General features: G+C 45.0%; 3 protein-coding genes across 3 annotated transcripts; all 3 read left to right on the forward strand.

Moving 5' to 3' along the window:
* Nucleotides 1–1,070: 1,070 nt before the first annotated feature.
* On the forward strand, nucleotides 1,071–2,312 carry RhiXN_02453 (uncharacterized protein; the record flags this gene model as incomplete). Its single annotated transcript, XM_043322270.1, has 3 exons — nucleotides 1,071–1,607; nucleotides 1,715–1,739; nucleotides 1,813–2,312. The coding sequence occupies 3 exons, from the start codon at nucleotides 1,071–1,073 to the stop codon at nucleotides 2,310–2,312; spliced, it is 1,062 nt and encodes a 353-aa protein (XP_043177766.1).
* Nucleotides 2,313–4,956: 2,644 nt separating this feature from the next.
* Nucleotides 4,957–10,416, forward strand: RhiXN_02454 (Retrotransposon-derived protein PEG10; the record flags this gene model as incomplete). The annotated part of the gene is made up of 3 exons (XM_043322271.1): nucleotides 4,957–5,911; nucleotides 9,796–10,148; nucleotides 10,213–10,416. 3 exons carry the CDS (start codon nucleotides 4,957–4,959, stop codon nucleotides 10,414–10,416), a joined length of 1,512 nt encoding a protein of 503 aa, XP_043177767.1.
* Nucleotides 10,417–12,547: 2,131 nt separating this feature from the next.
* RhiXN_02455 (Retrotransposon-derived protein PEG10) lies at nucleotides 12,548–13,732 on the forward strand (the record flags this gene model as incomplete). Its single annotated transcript, XM_043322272.1, has 1 exon — nucleotides 12,548–13,732. The coding sequence occupies one exon, from the start codon at nucleotides 12,548–12,550 to the stop codon at nucleotides 13,730–13,732; it is 1,185 nt and encodes a 394-aa protein (XP_043177768.1).
* Nucleotides 13,733–13,817: the final 85 nt, after the last annotated feature.

Raw genomic sequence — 13,817 nt, forward strand, 5'->3', positions numbered from 1 at the left:
CATGTCAGTGACACGTAGGCATGAGTAAGACTGACTGCAGAGCAGGGTTCTTATTTGTTATAAACCCCCTAAATTATACCACTGGATTCGCCTATTTTTTCTATTATTTTTAGTATTTTTTGCGAACTGATTATCTCATGTTTTTCGATCACGTGATCTCGGCGCTTATTATGCCGAGATGCCGCGCCGAGATGCCGTGCCAAGGGCGCTTAGGAGAAATCCACGCTTCTGCGCAGCCCGCAGCACACTTCTCATTTGTTATATGTACTTCTTTTCACACGCACAGACCATGTAAATAGTGCGCCTCTGTCTATATATACAGCAGGGAAATCGCTTGGAACCACCAAGTTGATTTTACCTCGTCTCATATTCATTGAGGAGGCATCAGCCAGCTAAGTAGCCGGCCCCCAGAAGTTCAGCTGACGTTATCCCCTATCTTTACCTACCACACCTCCAGGCCTCCGGCCCCTTTGTCAGCAGTAGTTAGCAATAGAGCGCCTTAAGCGCTAGTATAGCCTTAGATAAGTTAGATACATACGTGTGCTTGTAGTAGTACAGCCTTAAGCGCCCACCTCCACTAGCAAGTACCCACCTTACAGTGGTGTACAACATTATTTGATACAATATTTGCATATGATGTATTTGTAAATAGCTACTCTCTCTAATATATAAGGAGGCCAACCAACCATGGTAACACCCAGGTCAATTACCTCTTGTTGCATCCACCAGTGTACAAGGGCCTTATAGCCCAGTAATTACTTAGTTAGCTACTTAGATCTATCCCCACTGCCTTAAGCAGCTTCATTGTTGTACTTAGGTAGCTCATCACCGCCTTAAGCGGTCTTGACGTTGTAGGATAGCAGCTTGTTGCTGTAGATAGGTCTGTTGTTGCCTTAAGCAACTGTATCTCTTTGTAACCTGTGGCCACAAGCACCATCCCCCTCAACGCCCTAACAGACGTCTAGGACAGTTCTAAGTCCCAGAGCATTCATAAATGGCCAGGAGGAAAAGCAGTGGTGATTCACCTCACTTTCTCTCAAGTTATACTTTGCTCTTCTATCAAACTTGCTATGTCTCCTAAGTCTGCTGTTGCCTCCAAGGTTGCCAAACCCCTGGACAACAACACCCCTACCAATACCCCTGCAAACAAGGTTGCAATGGACGTTGATGAGCCGGCTGTCACCCCTGCGCCTAAGCAAAGGGGTTTGATGGCTGCGCCTGGCACCCTAGGCACATCTGCAAAGAAAACAAAGACAGGCGCAAAAAAGGCAGACAATAGCAAGGCCCCATGCTACGCCTCCTTGGACAAAGAGGACTTGGAGCAATCCAATTACTACTACGTTGGGGGTAAGTCCCTCAAACCCCAATCCCTCAACTTCTATGTAGGAACAGTGGTTGCGTTTCTTGCATACAAGGGCAAGGGACTTGGGACACAGGTGGCCAAGCTTGAATTGTATTTGGGGCAAAAGGCTACCCATGGGCAGGATTTCATTGGGAACCCAATGTGGGTCAGATGGACAAAGGGGGATAGCAACCAACGCTTTGGGAACAAGAAGCTCCCAGCATATGCAATGCTTGATAAGGAATGCCAAGCTGTAATAGTCAATGTAAGCAAGGGGTGGATCCCAAGCTACAACATTGGCTTTGTCTGCAGTTGGCTTATTGACTTTGATGTTGAAGATGTTGACATCAACCTCCTAAAGTTGTTTATTAGATTGAGCTGTGGAACATCCAAGAAAGTGAGTCAATCTCCTACTATTGGATTAATAGGCAGTTTACTCATCTAATATCTAAACACCTGTTAGCTCTGAGTCACTCCAATGCTGGTCAAACAGTCTATTGAGGATTGGAGTAGATGGGAAATGAGGATGATGGGCGCAGGCAACCAAAAGTTGTTGGTGCTACAGCATGGGGAAGCCCTGACCCATCAATTCAACAATGGCTCTACCCCCGTTTTGGCTCAAATTAAGGCCTTCAATGGGTGTTATGTATGCTGGGACGGAACAAGCAAACCAGGGGATTGCCACACAGCTGGCAATTGTATGTTCTTGCAGAAGGCTAACCAATTATGCAAGAAGGCTGGGATTGATCCCATCATTATTGTGGACAAGGTAGCTATTTTGGTTGTTGGAGAGTGTAACAAACTCTCCAACAACGCTCAACTCCAACAGCTGGAGACCAAGAATGGAGACCTCCGGAAACAGCTGCAGGAGCTTACAGTACAAGTTGATGCCCTGGAAAAAAAGGGTAACAACAAGGACAGGTCAACAGGATGGAGAAGAGGGCGGGGTGGTCCCTATGTCAGAGGATAGACCTCTTTAATCTTGTTGTAGACACAGTCGATACCAGGGAATTTATTCCCATTTTCTTGGATTTAAACAAAGACAAACAGACAACATTTCCAATCACGTGACTTTGGCGCTTATATCATACGCTAAGCGCCAAGCCACGTCCCCACCTGCGCTTACCTCAGCATACGTAGCCACCTCCACCTGATGACATCACTATGACATGTCAGTGACACGTATACATGAGTAAGGCCAACTGCGGATTGGGGTTCTTATTTGATACGGTATTGCATATAATTGTATTTGTAATTAGGTAGCTCTGTAATATATAAGGAGGCCAACCAACCATGGTAACACCCAGGTCAATTACCTCTTGTTGCACTCCATACATTGTACAAGGCCTTACAGCCAGCAAACACTTAGATACACGCCGTAAGTGTTGCCCTCACTGTACTTAGGTAGCTTGTTGACGCCTTATAGCGTCTGGTTGCTGTAGTTAGTTAGATTGTTGTTGTAGGTAGACCCCTCACCGCCTTACACGGTTTATACTTAGCTCTACGGCCACAAGCACCCGCTGCCTTGACACCCCTTAAGGACATCTAGGACAAATCTGTACCTCTTATTTTTAATAAATGTTTGCTGCACTCAGTTAGTGGCTAGTGAAATGTCTAAGTAAAAAGTGTGAAAGGCAAACAATTGGAGAATTAGTAACCTGATCTCCAGTATATACCAAATAACACTTAAGTTGGGAGAATAACAAGATAGGGTAGAAGGATCAATAAGTCTTATTCTTTACAGACTTGGTAGCCTGTCCCCATTGTTATAATTTGGTCAATGAGTATAGTGAACAACATAGCACATCTGATTACAAGAGGTGCTATAGTTGATCAATACTCAAAGGTTTAATCAGTATGACTTTGAAACCGGTGGCTTCATTCCAACTGGAGTAAATTAATACTAATTAACCTTAGACCTTGGATAAAAGCAATGTATAAGATTGAATAGTCAAATCATTGAAAGGTATGACTATCAATCTAACAAACAAGGCACAATGGAATAGCTTGAAACATGAGATGCCAAAAGGCCCATTCACTCAAGCTCAAAACCTAAGACCGCGGTAATAGAGCTCAATGTGTGTCAAGCTATAAATATTATAATCTCAAAGGAAGTTGAAATCCAATAACCTTTGAAAATAATAGCTGAAGATACAATGAAAGTGTGAATTGGTGTGACACACTAGTTATTGTATTAAAAGATTATCATCAGATATTGTTAACACCAACCTTTTATTCATTTCATTCTCAATCATGGCATATCCTTTAAGTTTCAGTTTGCAGGACTGTTCTCAGAGCTCTAATAGCATGGGGACAGTTCAATATGTTGCCTTGGCAGGGGTAATTGCTGTTACTGGCCAAGGACAGCATTGCAATGAATATGGTGTGCCTCTGGGTTTGCCAGCGGGTGGGTCTCAAAATATGCTACTGGCAAGTCAGAACCTGTTCAGTCAGAGCAGTGGGAAGACTATCATGCTATCTGACTTGGACAATACCCTCTTTGTCCCATGTGGCTCAGAAAGCAGCATTAGCCAAGCTCCTAAAGGGGGTAATCTTAGTAGCCAAGCTGAAAACCTTGTACCTAGGCACCTACGCCAAATGCATGGATGAAGTCTTTGTGATATTCAATGCTGGAGACCTATGCACTGCTGAGATGGCGTGTCCTATGAGTAGCCTTGCCAATTGACCTATACAACTCTGTTGTGTCAATACAGAGGGTTTACTGCAAGTGGAACAATAGTATAAGATATGATGTCTATATAGAAGAAGGACTTAGTGCTGGATTCAGACGCTCTCTATATGCTAGTACAAGGAAGAATTACCAAGGGAACATCAATGAGCTCTGGAGCATATATAGTGATACTGACTCTCCAGAGAACTATATGATGAGACAGAGGGTGTTCAGGGGGGGATTCAATAAATGGAGGGTCTTCCTGAAAACAGATTGGAGAGATAAGAACCATCTCAGATGGATTCCTAAGACTCCAGGGGAACCCAATAATATAAGGGATAGAATTGCATCTGTTAATATCAATGGTTTCAAAGCTAAGCAAGGTGAACTCCACAGCTTCATTGTCAATGAGCAAATCTCTATCTGTGCTTTGCAGGAAACCTTGGTTAGAAGCCACTCATATCCAGTGGAAGTAACTGGGTTCACATCCTTTGTGAGACATCACAAGGAAGGATTCAGGGGACAGGCTCTTCTTGTAAAAAATAGCTACATGGCATATGAAGTGGGCAAGTCAAATGACTACTATATCCATGTAAAACTAAATGGTGTGAAATCTGCTGGTGGGCCAGTGCATATCATTGCAGTATACCTACCATCTGGTAATAATCATGGTGGAGCAAGGAGAAAGTTGGTAAAAGAAATTTGCCAAGAAATTGCAAAAGTCATTGGAAAGGATAAGAAGGCTGCATGTGTCATAATGGGGGACTTCAACTACTCAGCTGAAGACCTGAATAAATGGTTGAAACCCTCTAAGTCAGGTTTAAGCACAATGAACACCAAAGGGTCTGCCTTAACAAGGTTCCCAAAAAGTGGATGGTGCAGAGACCTTGACCACATTGTAGTGAACTCTAGAGCAATGAGTCTCCTCAAAGCCCCAAGAGTTATGCGCAAATATGAGCTAAGTGACCACAGACCAATACTGGCAGAATTCAGAAAGTTACCAAATGAGTCACCTTCTGAGCAAAAACCAGTTAAATGGGATATGGGCCGGTTCAAAGTATTTGCTAAAGAGTTTGTGAACCATAATAGGTGGGCAGTTCTTAGCAAAGCTGAAATAGAGACAGGAGAAGAGTTGAGCAAGGTGACAGATCAAATGGCCAAGACCTTAGACTTGGTTGCAGAGGATCTAAGCCTCAAGACCCAGCCCAATAACCTGCCTCCCGTGTTTAAAAAGAAACTAAGGAAGCTTCTCAAGAGGAAGAACACCTTGGCATCCAATATTGCTATGGATTTTTCTCAAGGCAGATCCCCATGTGAATCTCTGCTGAAAAAGTTTGAAATGGCAAAGGACCATCTGAATAAAGCACAAAAACAATGGAGGAAGGACCTCTGTAGAAAAGAGGTCCACAATTTGTGCAACGCAATAAGAGGCAACAAGATGAAGAAAGTATGGTCTAATCTCAAGTCTAAAATGGGAATTAAGAAATCAGGTCAACAGGCAAACCCTGTAAGAAATAAGGATGGAGAATTGTGCATATCACAAGAAGACATCCTTAGAGCTGTAACTGAACACTATGATAATCTGGTCAATGGAGACCCAGGAACATCTAGAGATAGAGAGTACTGGAGCAACATTGAACTAGACCAGTCAATGGGAAATAGAGCAGAGGACCTAGGGGACCTTAACGCAGCTATATCATGGAGAGATATCCTCTTAGCCATCAGACAAATGCAGAGGGGCACTGCACCAAGTATAGATGGGCTCCAGACAGATGTACTAAAGGAAGTTCTCAATCAAGAGTGCTTTGAATGTGTAAACCAAGAGGGTGAGGCCTTAGAGGGTATAACATATGCACTTGAGGAGAACAAACTCCCTCATAAGCCCCTGACTTTCTTTGGTAAGGTCTTATATAAGATCATAACAAAGACATGGGACTTAGAAAAATGCCCTGAGCTATGGGATGAAGTGACTCTGTGTAACCTTTTTAAAAATGGTGACCCAGAGCTACTAGTAAATTATAGAGGCATCAGCCTTATCTCAGTAGGGCTTAAAGTGTTGTTATCTGTAATAACAGATAGGCTATACAGTGGATTAGAAGGAAGAGGCAGTAGCCCAATTTATATCCATTGCTGAAATCATCAGAAGAAGGGGTATTAAGTCCAAACCAATGGCAACATTTGCTGTGTTTGTGGACTTTAAGAAGGCTTTTGATAAAGTGCACCATGAGGCACTATACAGAATCCTGGACCATATTGGCGTCAGAGGAAAGGCACTTAACTTTATAAGAGCCCTGTACACTAATGCTAAAATAAGAGTCAGATCTGGTGGTAAGCTATCAAATAGCTTTGGTATGTTAAGGGGAAATTGCCAAGGATGCCCAATGTCACCTCTCCTCTTTGATATCTTTGTAAATTTCTTACTAGAGGAGTGTGGTACAGGGGTAGGTGATATAATCAAAGACCTGTGTATGGGTGGCCAATTTGCAGATGATTTGGTTGGACTGTGCAAAGACATTAATGATGTCAAAGTCTTCCTAAGTAACCTAAACAAATGGTGCACAAAATGGGGGATGGAAATTGGCCCAAAAAAGTCAGGAATTATGATGTTTGGAGGCTCTGCCAATGAAAGGGCAGAGTACAACAACACTACCTTCATGGCTGGACCAGATGAAATACCTAAGGTAAAGGAGTATAAATACCTTGGAATTGTAATGGGAGAAGACATGGTAGACTCAAGAATGCTTGGAGGATCTGAAGAGAACCATGCCAAAGTCCTTGCTAAAAGGGGAATGAAGAAACTTTGGGCAATGAGACCATTGCTCAAAGATAACATGTTGCCCCTACAAATGAAAATTGACCTAATTAAAACCTTCTTGGTCTCATCTATGAGCTATGGAGGGGAGTGGTTGGGATTCAAAGGTGAAAATGCAGAACAGCAGCAAAGGGTAATAAACAAGGCAATGAAAATTGCAATGGGGTTATCCAGTAATTCACCATTAGCAGAAGCTTTCATGCTCTCATATGAGTTGGGCATACCTCAAATGGAAGTAGTACAAAATGGGCTGAGAACCCAACTTCACAAGAAGCTGAAAGCCAAGGAGATCAAGACCTTCCTAAGTTACCTGCACCAATATCTGTCATGTAATAGGAAATGGACTTGGATCTCTGGCAATATAAATTGGATAAATCAATATGGCAAAATGCCAGAGCTTCCTCTTTGGAAAAAGAGAAGTTATGCATATGAAACCCATACCCACTGTAACAATTATAGTTGGCCCCTAATCTCCACAGTCATGGCAATAGAAAAAGGATTGGTGAATAAAGACTTTAACCCCATGAATGAGGATGAAAAACTAGAGGCACTTATGGAAGTCTTAAGACCAGACTCAGAGGAATTTGAAAAAGAGGAATACAACCTCCAAGTCAGTGCCAGAGCTGGTGAAAAGAACCATGAGCAAGCAAAAGCAATTGACAAGGTGAAACAGGCAACCTTGGCAAGATAAATGGCAGCTAACCAAAGTCAGGCTTGGAGTCATTACTCTACCTGGAACTTGGGAGCCACCAGAGGGTATATCAGATCTGCACTAGCCTTTCCTATATTGGCAAAAGGTGTAGCTTGGCTAGCTAGAATCAGGACCAAGTCCTATCCTAGAGTAGACATGCACTGGAATTGCCTGACAGCAGCAGGAAAGACTCCAGATTTTGAAAAGGATGAATGTCCTTTATGTAGGTGCCAAATTAATGAGGGAATGGAATGGATCCACATACTCATAACTTGTAAGCACCCAGTGGTTGAAGAAAACAGGGTCAGACACCTATCAGAACCACTGATGTTAATTGATGCAGAGTTGAAGCTTTCTCCTATTGTGTGTAAAGAAGAGCCTGCAAGGACCACACCCAATCTATTTGGGGAAGTAGGTCTAAATACAGCCAGAGCAGTACTCCTGATAGGTGGAACAGTTAACAACTGGTTTGAAAACTTTTTCCACCTAGGGTATGGACAACTGGATGATGGGGCCCAGGGTCTAAGGACCTTTGGATTTGTATATGTAGCAGAATTCCTCAAAGAGGTAATGCCCCTATATCTGAATGCTCTCTATAATGGAGTACAGACAGACTATAGGATGACAGAGGTGCTGGTTGAAGAGGAGGAGGCAAACCTCCCCTTAGACTCTGTCTATTTGGATTACCTGGAGGGACAGGACTTAGCGCCTGTCCCCCCTTATGAGTTGTACCCCTAGGGGTTAATAGCCTTAAGCTTGAGAAAGTATGGCACAGGTCTACCCAAAGACTCCCTGCTACTCAGATGTGTTTTAGCATGCCAAAGAGGGTGAAATCCCTCAATGGAGTCCCATGCACTACCTTGCATCACTAGGTGAGAAGGTGTCTGGCAACTTGCAAAATATCTAATGATATGGTGCATGAACAGATTTACATCTGGGGAACCACACTGCCCTGGTAAAGTGGGGGTTACCAAAAAAAAAAAAAAGAAATGGCTACCATATCCAAGGAAAGCAGCAGGCACGCAAATTACCCAATCCCAACACAGGGAGGTAGTGACAATAAATAACAATATAGGCTCTTTCAGGTCTTATAATTGGAATGAGTACAATTTAAATCCCTTGACAAGGAACAATTGGAGGGCAAGTCTGGTGCCAGCAGCTGCGGTAATTCCAGCTCCAATAGCGTATATTAAAGTTGTTGCAGTTAAAAAGCTTGTAGTTGAACTTCAGGCCTGGGCAGGCAGTCTGCATCATGGTATGTACTGTTGGCCTGTGGTGTGGGCAATTGGCTATGAGTGGTAATCAGACAATAATGAGAGTCTACCTGCTTGAGGTCCCTCTGCATAGGCTGGGAGTGATTTCCCAACCAAACTAAAGGACTCTCAAATGATTCTATTGATAAACCTGATACTCAGGGCGTACTAGATTCACAGGTGAACAGATACCCTAGTGCTATGATGTCTATATTTATAATGGGGCTTATAACCTTATTGTTAATACATGCAATCCAATGTGCATTGGGATTGGTAGGGTAATACAGGGATATGGAAACAAATGTGAGCATTGGGACTTTACAACTTGGTAAAAAAATCATTGGTTAAGGCTTGGACAATATGCCAAGAACTCTAGAACTGTCACTCTGAATATAATCTGAAATGTTAGCTTAACTGACATAGTGAATGATAGTACAGTGACATAGTATATAATTGATTCTGCATCATGTAATTACTTAGCAAGGTGAAAGGATTGGAATACTGTCAACTATTCAATAGGTGGCAAATTTCAAACCTCTACTGCAATGTGGGGAATTTAAAGGGCCACACCTGAATACAATGACCTCATAACAATGCAGCTTAAAAGTTCTAAGTCCCAGAGCATTCATAAATAGCCCAGGAGGAGAAGCAGTGGTGATTCACCTCACTTCCTCTCAAGTTATACACTTTGCTCTTTTACCAAATTTACCATGTCTCCTAAGTCTGCTGTTGCTTCCAAGGTTGCCAAACCCTTGGACAACAATACCCCTACCAACACCCCTGCAACTAAGGTTGCAATGGATGTTGATGAGCCAGCTGTCACCCCTGCACCTAAGCATAGAGGCTCAATGGCTGTGCCTGGCACCTTGGGCATGTCCGCAAAGAAAACAAAGACAGGCGCAAGAAAGGCAGACAACAGCAAGGCCCTGCACTACGCCTCCTTGGACAAAGAGGACTTGGAATAATCCAATTACTACTACATCAGGGGTAAATCCCTCAAACCCCAAACCCTTGACTTCTATGTAGGCACAGTGGTTGCATTTCTTGCATACAAGGGCAAGGGACTTGGGAGAGGGGTGGCTGATCTTGAAATGTACATGGGAAAGAAGGCTACCCATGGGCAGGATTACATTGGGAACCCAATGTGGGTTAGATGGACAAAGGGGGATAGCAACCAACACTTTGGGAATAAGAAGCTCCCAGCATATGCAATGCTCAACAAGGAATGCCAGGCCATGATAGTCAATGTAAGCAAGGGGTGGATCCCTAGCTACAACATTGGCTTTGTCTGCAGCTGGCTTATCAGCTTTGATGTCAAAGATGTTGATTTCAACCTCCTAAAGTTGTTTATTAGATTGAGCTGTGAAGCATCCAAGAAAGTGAGTCAGTCTCTTACTATTGGATTAATAGGCAGTTTACTCATCTAATATAAACATCTGTTAGCTCCAAGTCACTCTAATGCTGGTCAAGCAGTCTATTGAGGATCAGAGTAGATGGGAAATGAGGATGACAGGCGCAGGTGACCAAAGGCAGTTGGTGCTGGAGCACAGGGAAGTCCTGACCCATCATTTCAACAATGGCTCTACCCCTCTTTTGGCCCAAATTAAGGCTTTTGATGGGTGCTATGTATGCTGGGATGTGTTGTAGACACAATTGATAGCAGGGAATTTATTCCCAATTTCTCAATTTCAATTTAAACAAAGGCAATTGGATAACATTTTCAATCATGTGACTTTGGCGCTTATATCATACGCTAAGCGCCAAGCCACGTCCCCATCTGCGCTTAGTCAGCATATGTAGCCACCTCCACCTGTGACGTCATCATGACATGTCAGTGACATGTATGCATGAGTAAGGCCAACTACGGAGCGGGGTTCTTATTGGTTATGGTATTGCACATATTGTATTTGTAAATAGCTTGCCTCTGTAATATATAAGGAGGCCAACCAACCATGGTAACACCCAGATCAATTACCTCTTGTTGCATCCCCACACTGTACAAGGCTTTAGGCCAGTAACCACTTAGTCACCACCACCACTTGTACCTGTTGCCTTAAGCAACTTCCTTGTTGTAGTTACATAGTTCACCATTGCCCTTAAGGCCTTGGTCATTGCTGTTGTAGACACAATTGATACCAGGGGATTTATCCCCATTTTCTTGAATTTAAACAAAGACAAACGGACAACCTTTTCAATCACGTGGCTTTGGCGCTTATATCATACGCTAAGCGCCAAGCCACATCCCCTTCCGCACTTACCTCAGCTGTTACAATCCCCTAACATATACCACTGGACTTGCACAATTTTTCTCATATTTTTAGTATTTTTTCCAAACCTTGTATCTTACGTTTTTCAATCACGTGATCTTGGCGCTTATTACGCCAAGATGCCGCGCCAAGATGCCGTGCCAAGGGCGCTTAGGAGAAATCCACGCTTCTGCGCAGCCCGCAGCATGCTTCTTACTTCCTTTATGTACTTCTTTTCTCACGTGCACAGACCATGTAAATAGTGCGTCCTTGTCTATATATACAGGAAAATTGCTTGGAGACCCCAAGTTGATTTTACCTTGTCTCTTACTCACTAGAGAAGGTAGTCAGCCAGCTAAGTAGCCGGCCCCTCAGTAGTTCTCAGACGCTCACCACCCCTTTTACCTACCACACCTCCCAGGCCTCCGGCCCCTTTGTCATCAGTAGTTAGATGTTACAACCTCCTAACATATACCATTAGAATCACACAATTTTTCTGTTATTTTTAGTATTTTTTACGGACTCGATATCTTTTGTTTTTTGATCACGTGATCTCGGCGCTTATTTATGCCGAGATGCCGTGCCAAGATGCCGTGCCAAGGGCGCTTAGGAGAAATCCACGCTTCTGCGCAGTCCGCAGCACGCTTCCCTTTTCACATGTAGGCTTCTATTCACACACGCACAGACCACATGTAGTTAGTAGTTTTGCATATATACAGCAGGGAAATTGCTTGGAGACACCAAGTTGATTTTACCTCGTCTCATCTTATTGAGGAGGAACCCCAGCCAGCTAAGTAGCCGGCCCCCAGTAGTTCAGTAGTTACCCCTTTTACTTGCGCTTACCACACCTCCCAGGCCTCCGGCCCTCCACCAGTAGTTAAACAGTAGAAGTCCGCCTTAAAGCGGCAATTAGTATAGCCTTAGGAGTTAGTTAGACCAACGTTGCTTGTAGTAGTACGGCCTTAAGCGCCCGACCCCACTAGCATGTGCCCACCTTACAGTGGTGCACGACATTGTAAAATCGACTTCTAGTAGGCTTGATCGACAAGGAGAAGACCCCCTGTACTAGCACGAGGGAAAACACCAGATTGGACTCGCCTTTTGTCTTTAATAATCAAACAGACGTTGGTCCCTGGTAGTACCAAATTGCTATAAGGCAGACGGGCTCTAATCCCCCGCATACCCCGAGTTTTGCCGGAACTCAGTAGTCAGCGACCCTAGACCGCTGAAATACCCGCTTGCTGAAAACCCGCCCATATCACGACCGCCAGGTCTGCTGATTTGTTGTAGGGACAGTCCAACGCTAGGTACTAGACGCAAGGGTTTAGCGCCAGTATACTACAGAAAAAACCGCTCATAAGTCCTGATATAGGCACTATCACCCCCACACCGTCTCCACCATTCCCTCCACCCGCTCTGGAGTCCCACACCCCTATTCTCGGCCTTCCTCTCGCTCCTCTCGACGTTCCATTCCATCCCACTCCCAACCGGCCTCTCGCAGCACATCTCCCGCTCCGCGAGACTTGCCCAGGATGGAACCAGAGCCGTCCCCTGCCGCTCTCCTCGAGGCTATCACAGCCCTCACAGCCACAGTCGGGTCCCTGCAGGACCAAATCCGTGCCCAAAGCCAGCAAATCACCAAGCTTAGGGCCATATGCAAGGAGACCGCGGACCTCCTCGGGGATAAGGATCAAGGAGCCCCCCAAACCAAGCCTGGCCCATCGACTGGGCCTATCACCCCTCCTACACACCCAGGAGGGGAAGTCCACACTCCAGGCACGGTTAGGCCTGGACTCAAGGCCCCGTTCCGCCCCTCTAGAGGAACGGGTTATGATTCAGAAGAGGAAGAAGAACCCAGGAGGGTCCCAAAAAAGGAGCCTTGCGGAACGCCTAGGAGCCTAAGCTCCCTTACTCCCTTTGATTCAGGGTCCAGCATAAAGCGACCCAAAATGGATCTCCCTGATCCATACAAGGGAGATTCCAGGGGAAGAAAGGCAACCCAGTGGCTAGATTGCATGCTACTTTGGGTTGCGCTCCATCGAGACCAATTCGATGAAGAGGAGCAGATGGTTGTGTGGATACTATACCACATGACAGACAAGGCGGCCGACTGGGCACTCCCCCTCATTGGGGCTATTATCAAGGGCAAGGGCAACCCCCCATCCACCATCTCGGCCCTAACGGCCAAATTTAAGGAGGCCTTTGATGACCCCGATGCCAAAAGGGCTGCTGCCAGAAAAATTGCGGCTCTCTCCCAAACCACCACAACCTCCGAGTACGTCACGGAGTTCCGCAATCTCATGGCGGAATTAGACTGGAACGAGGAAGCCTATATTGCGCAGTTCACGCGAGGCCTCCACTGGAAGGTTAAAGAGTTGCTATCAACCAAGGATAGCGTCCCTGACAAACTCGAGGCAATCTTTGCGGCCTCAATTAAAATTGACAACATACGCCGCGAAAATGAGGAGAACCGCCCCAAAAAGGCACCAGCCAAGTCCCCGGCCACCGTGGCCACCTCCACTACTACCACCAGGGTCCGCCTGTCCAAGGATCCCAATTATGTCACCCCGGAGGAACGGGACCGTCGCCGCGCATCAGGACTTTGTGTCAAGTGCGGTCAGAAGGGGCACGGGATCAAACAATGCCCCAATGGCTGGAAGGCCACCATCAAGGAGGTAGCTAAGGTTGCCAAGGAAGAAGGGTCGGGAAAAGACTAAGGCCAAGGACTACCGTCAAGCCCCTGGCCCCTAAAATAGATGTGCATGTATTGGATTGTGAAATTGTATCTTTGGCTATGGACTC

Source organism: Rhizoctonia solani, chromosome 3 (assembly GCF_016906535.1).
Source record: "Rhizoctonia solani chromosome 3, complete sequence".
NCBI lineage: Eukaryota > Fungi > Basidiomycota > Agaricomycetes > Cantharellales > Ceratobasidiaceae > Rhizoctonia > Rhizoctonia solani.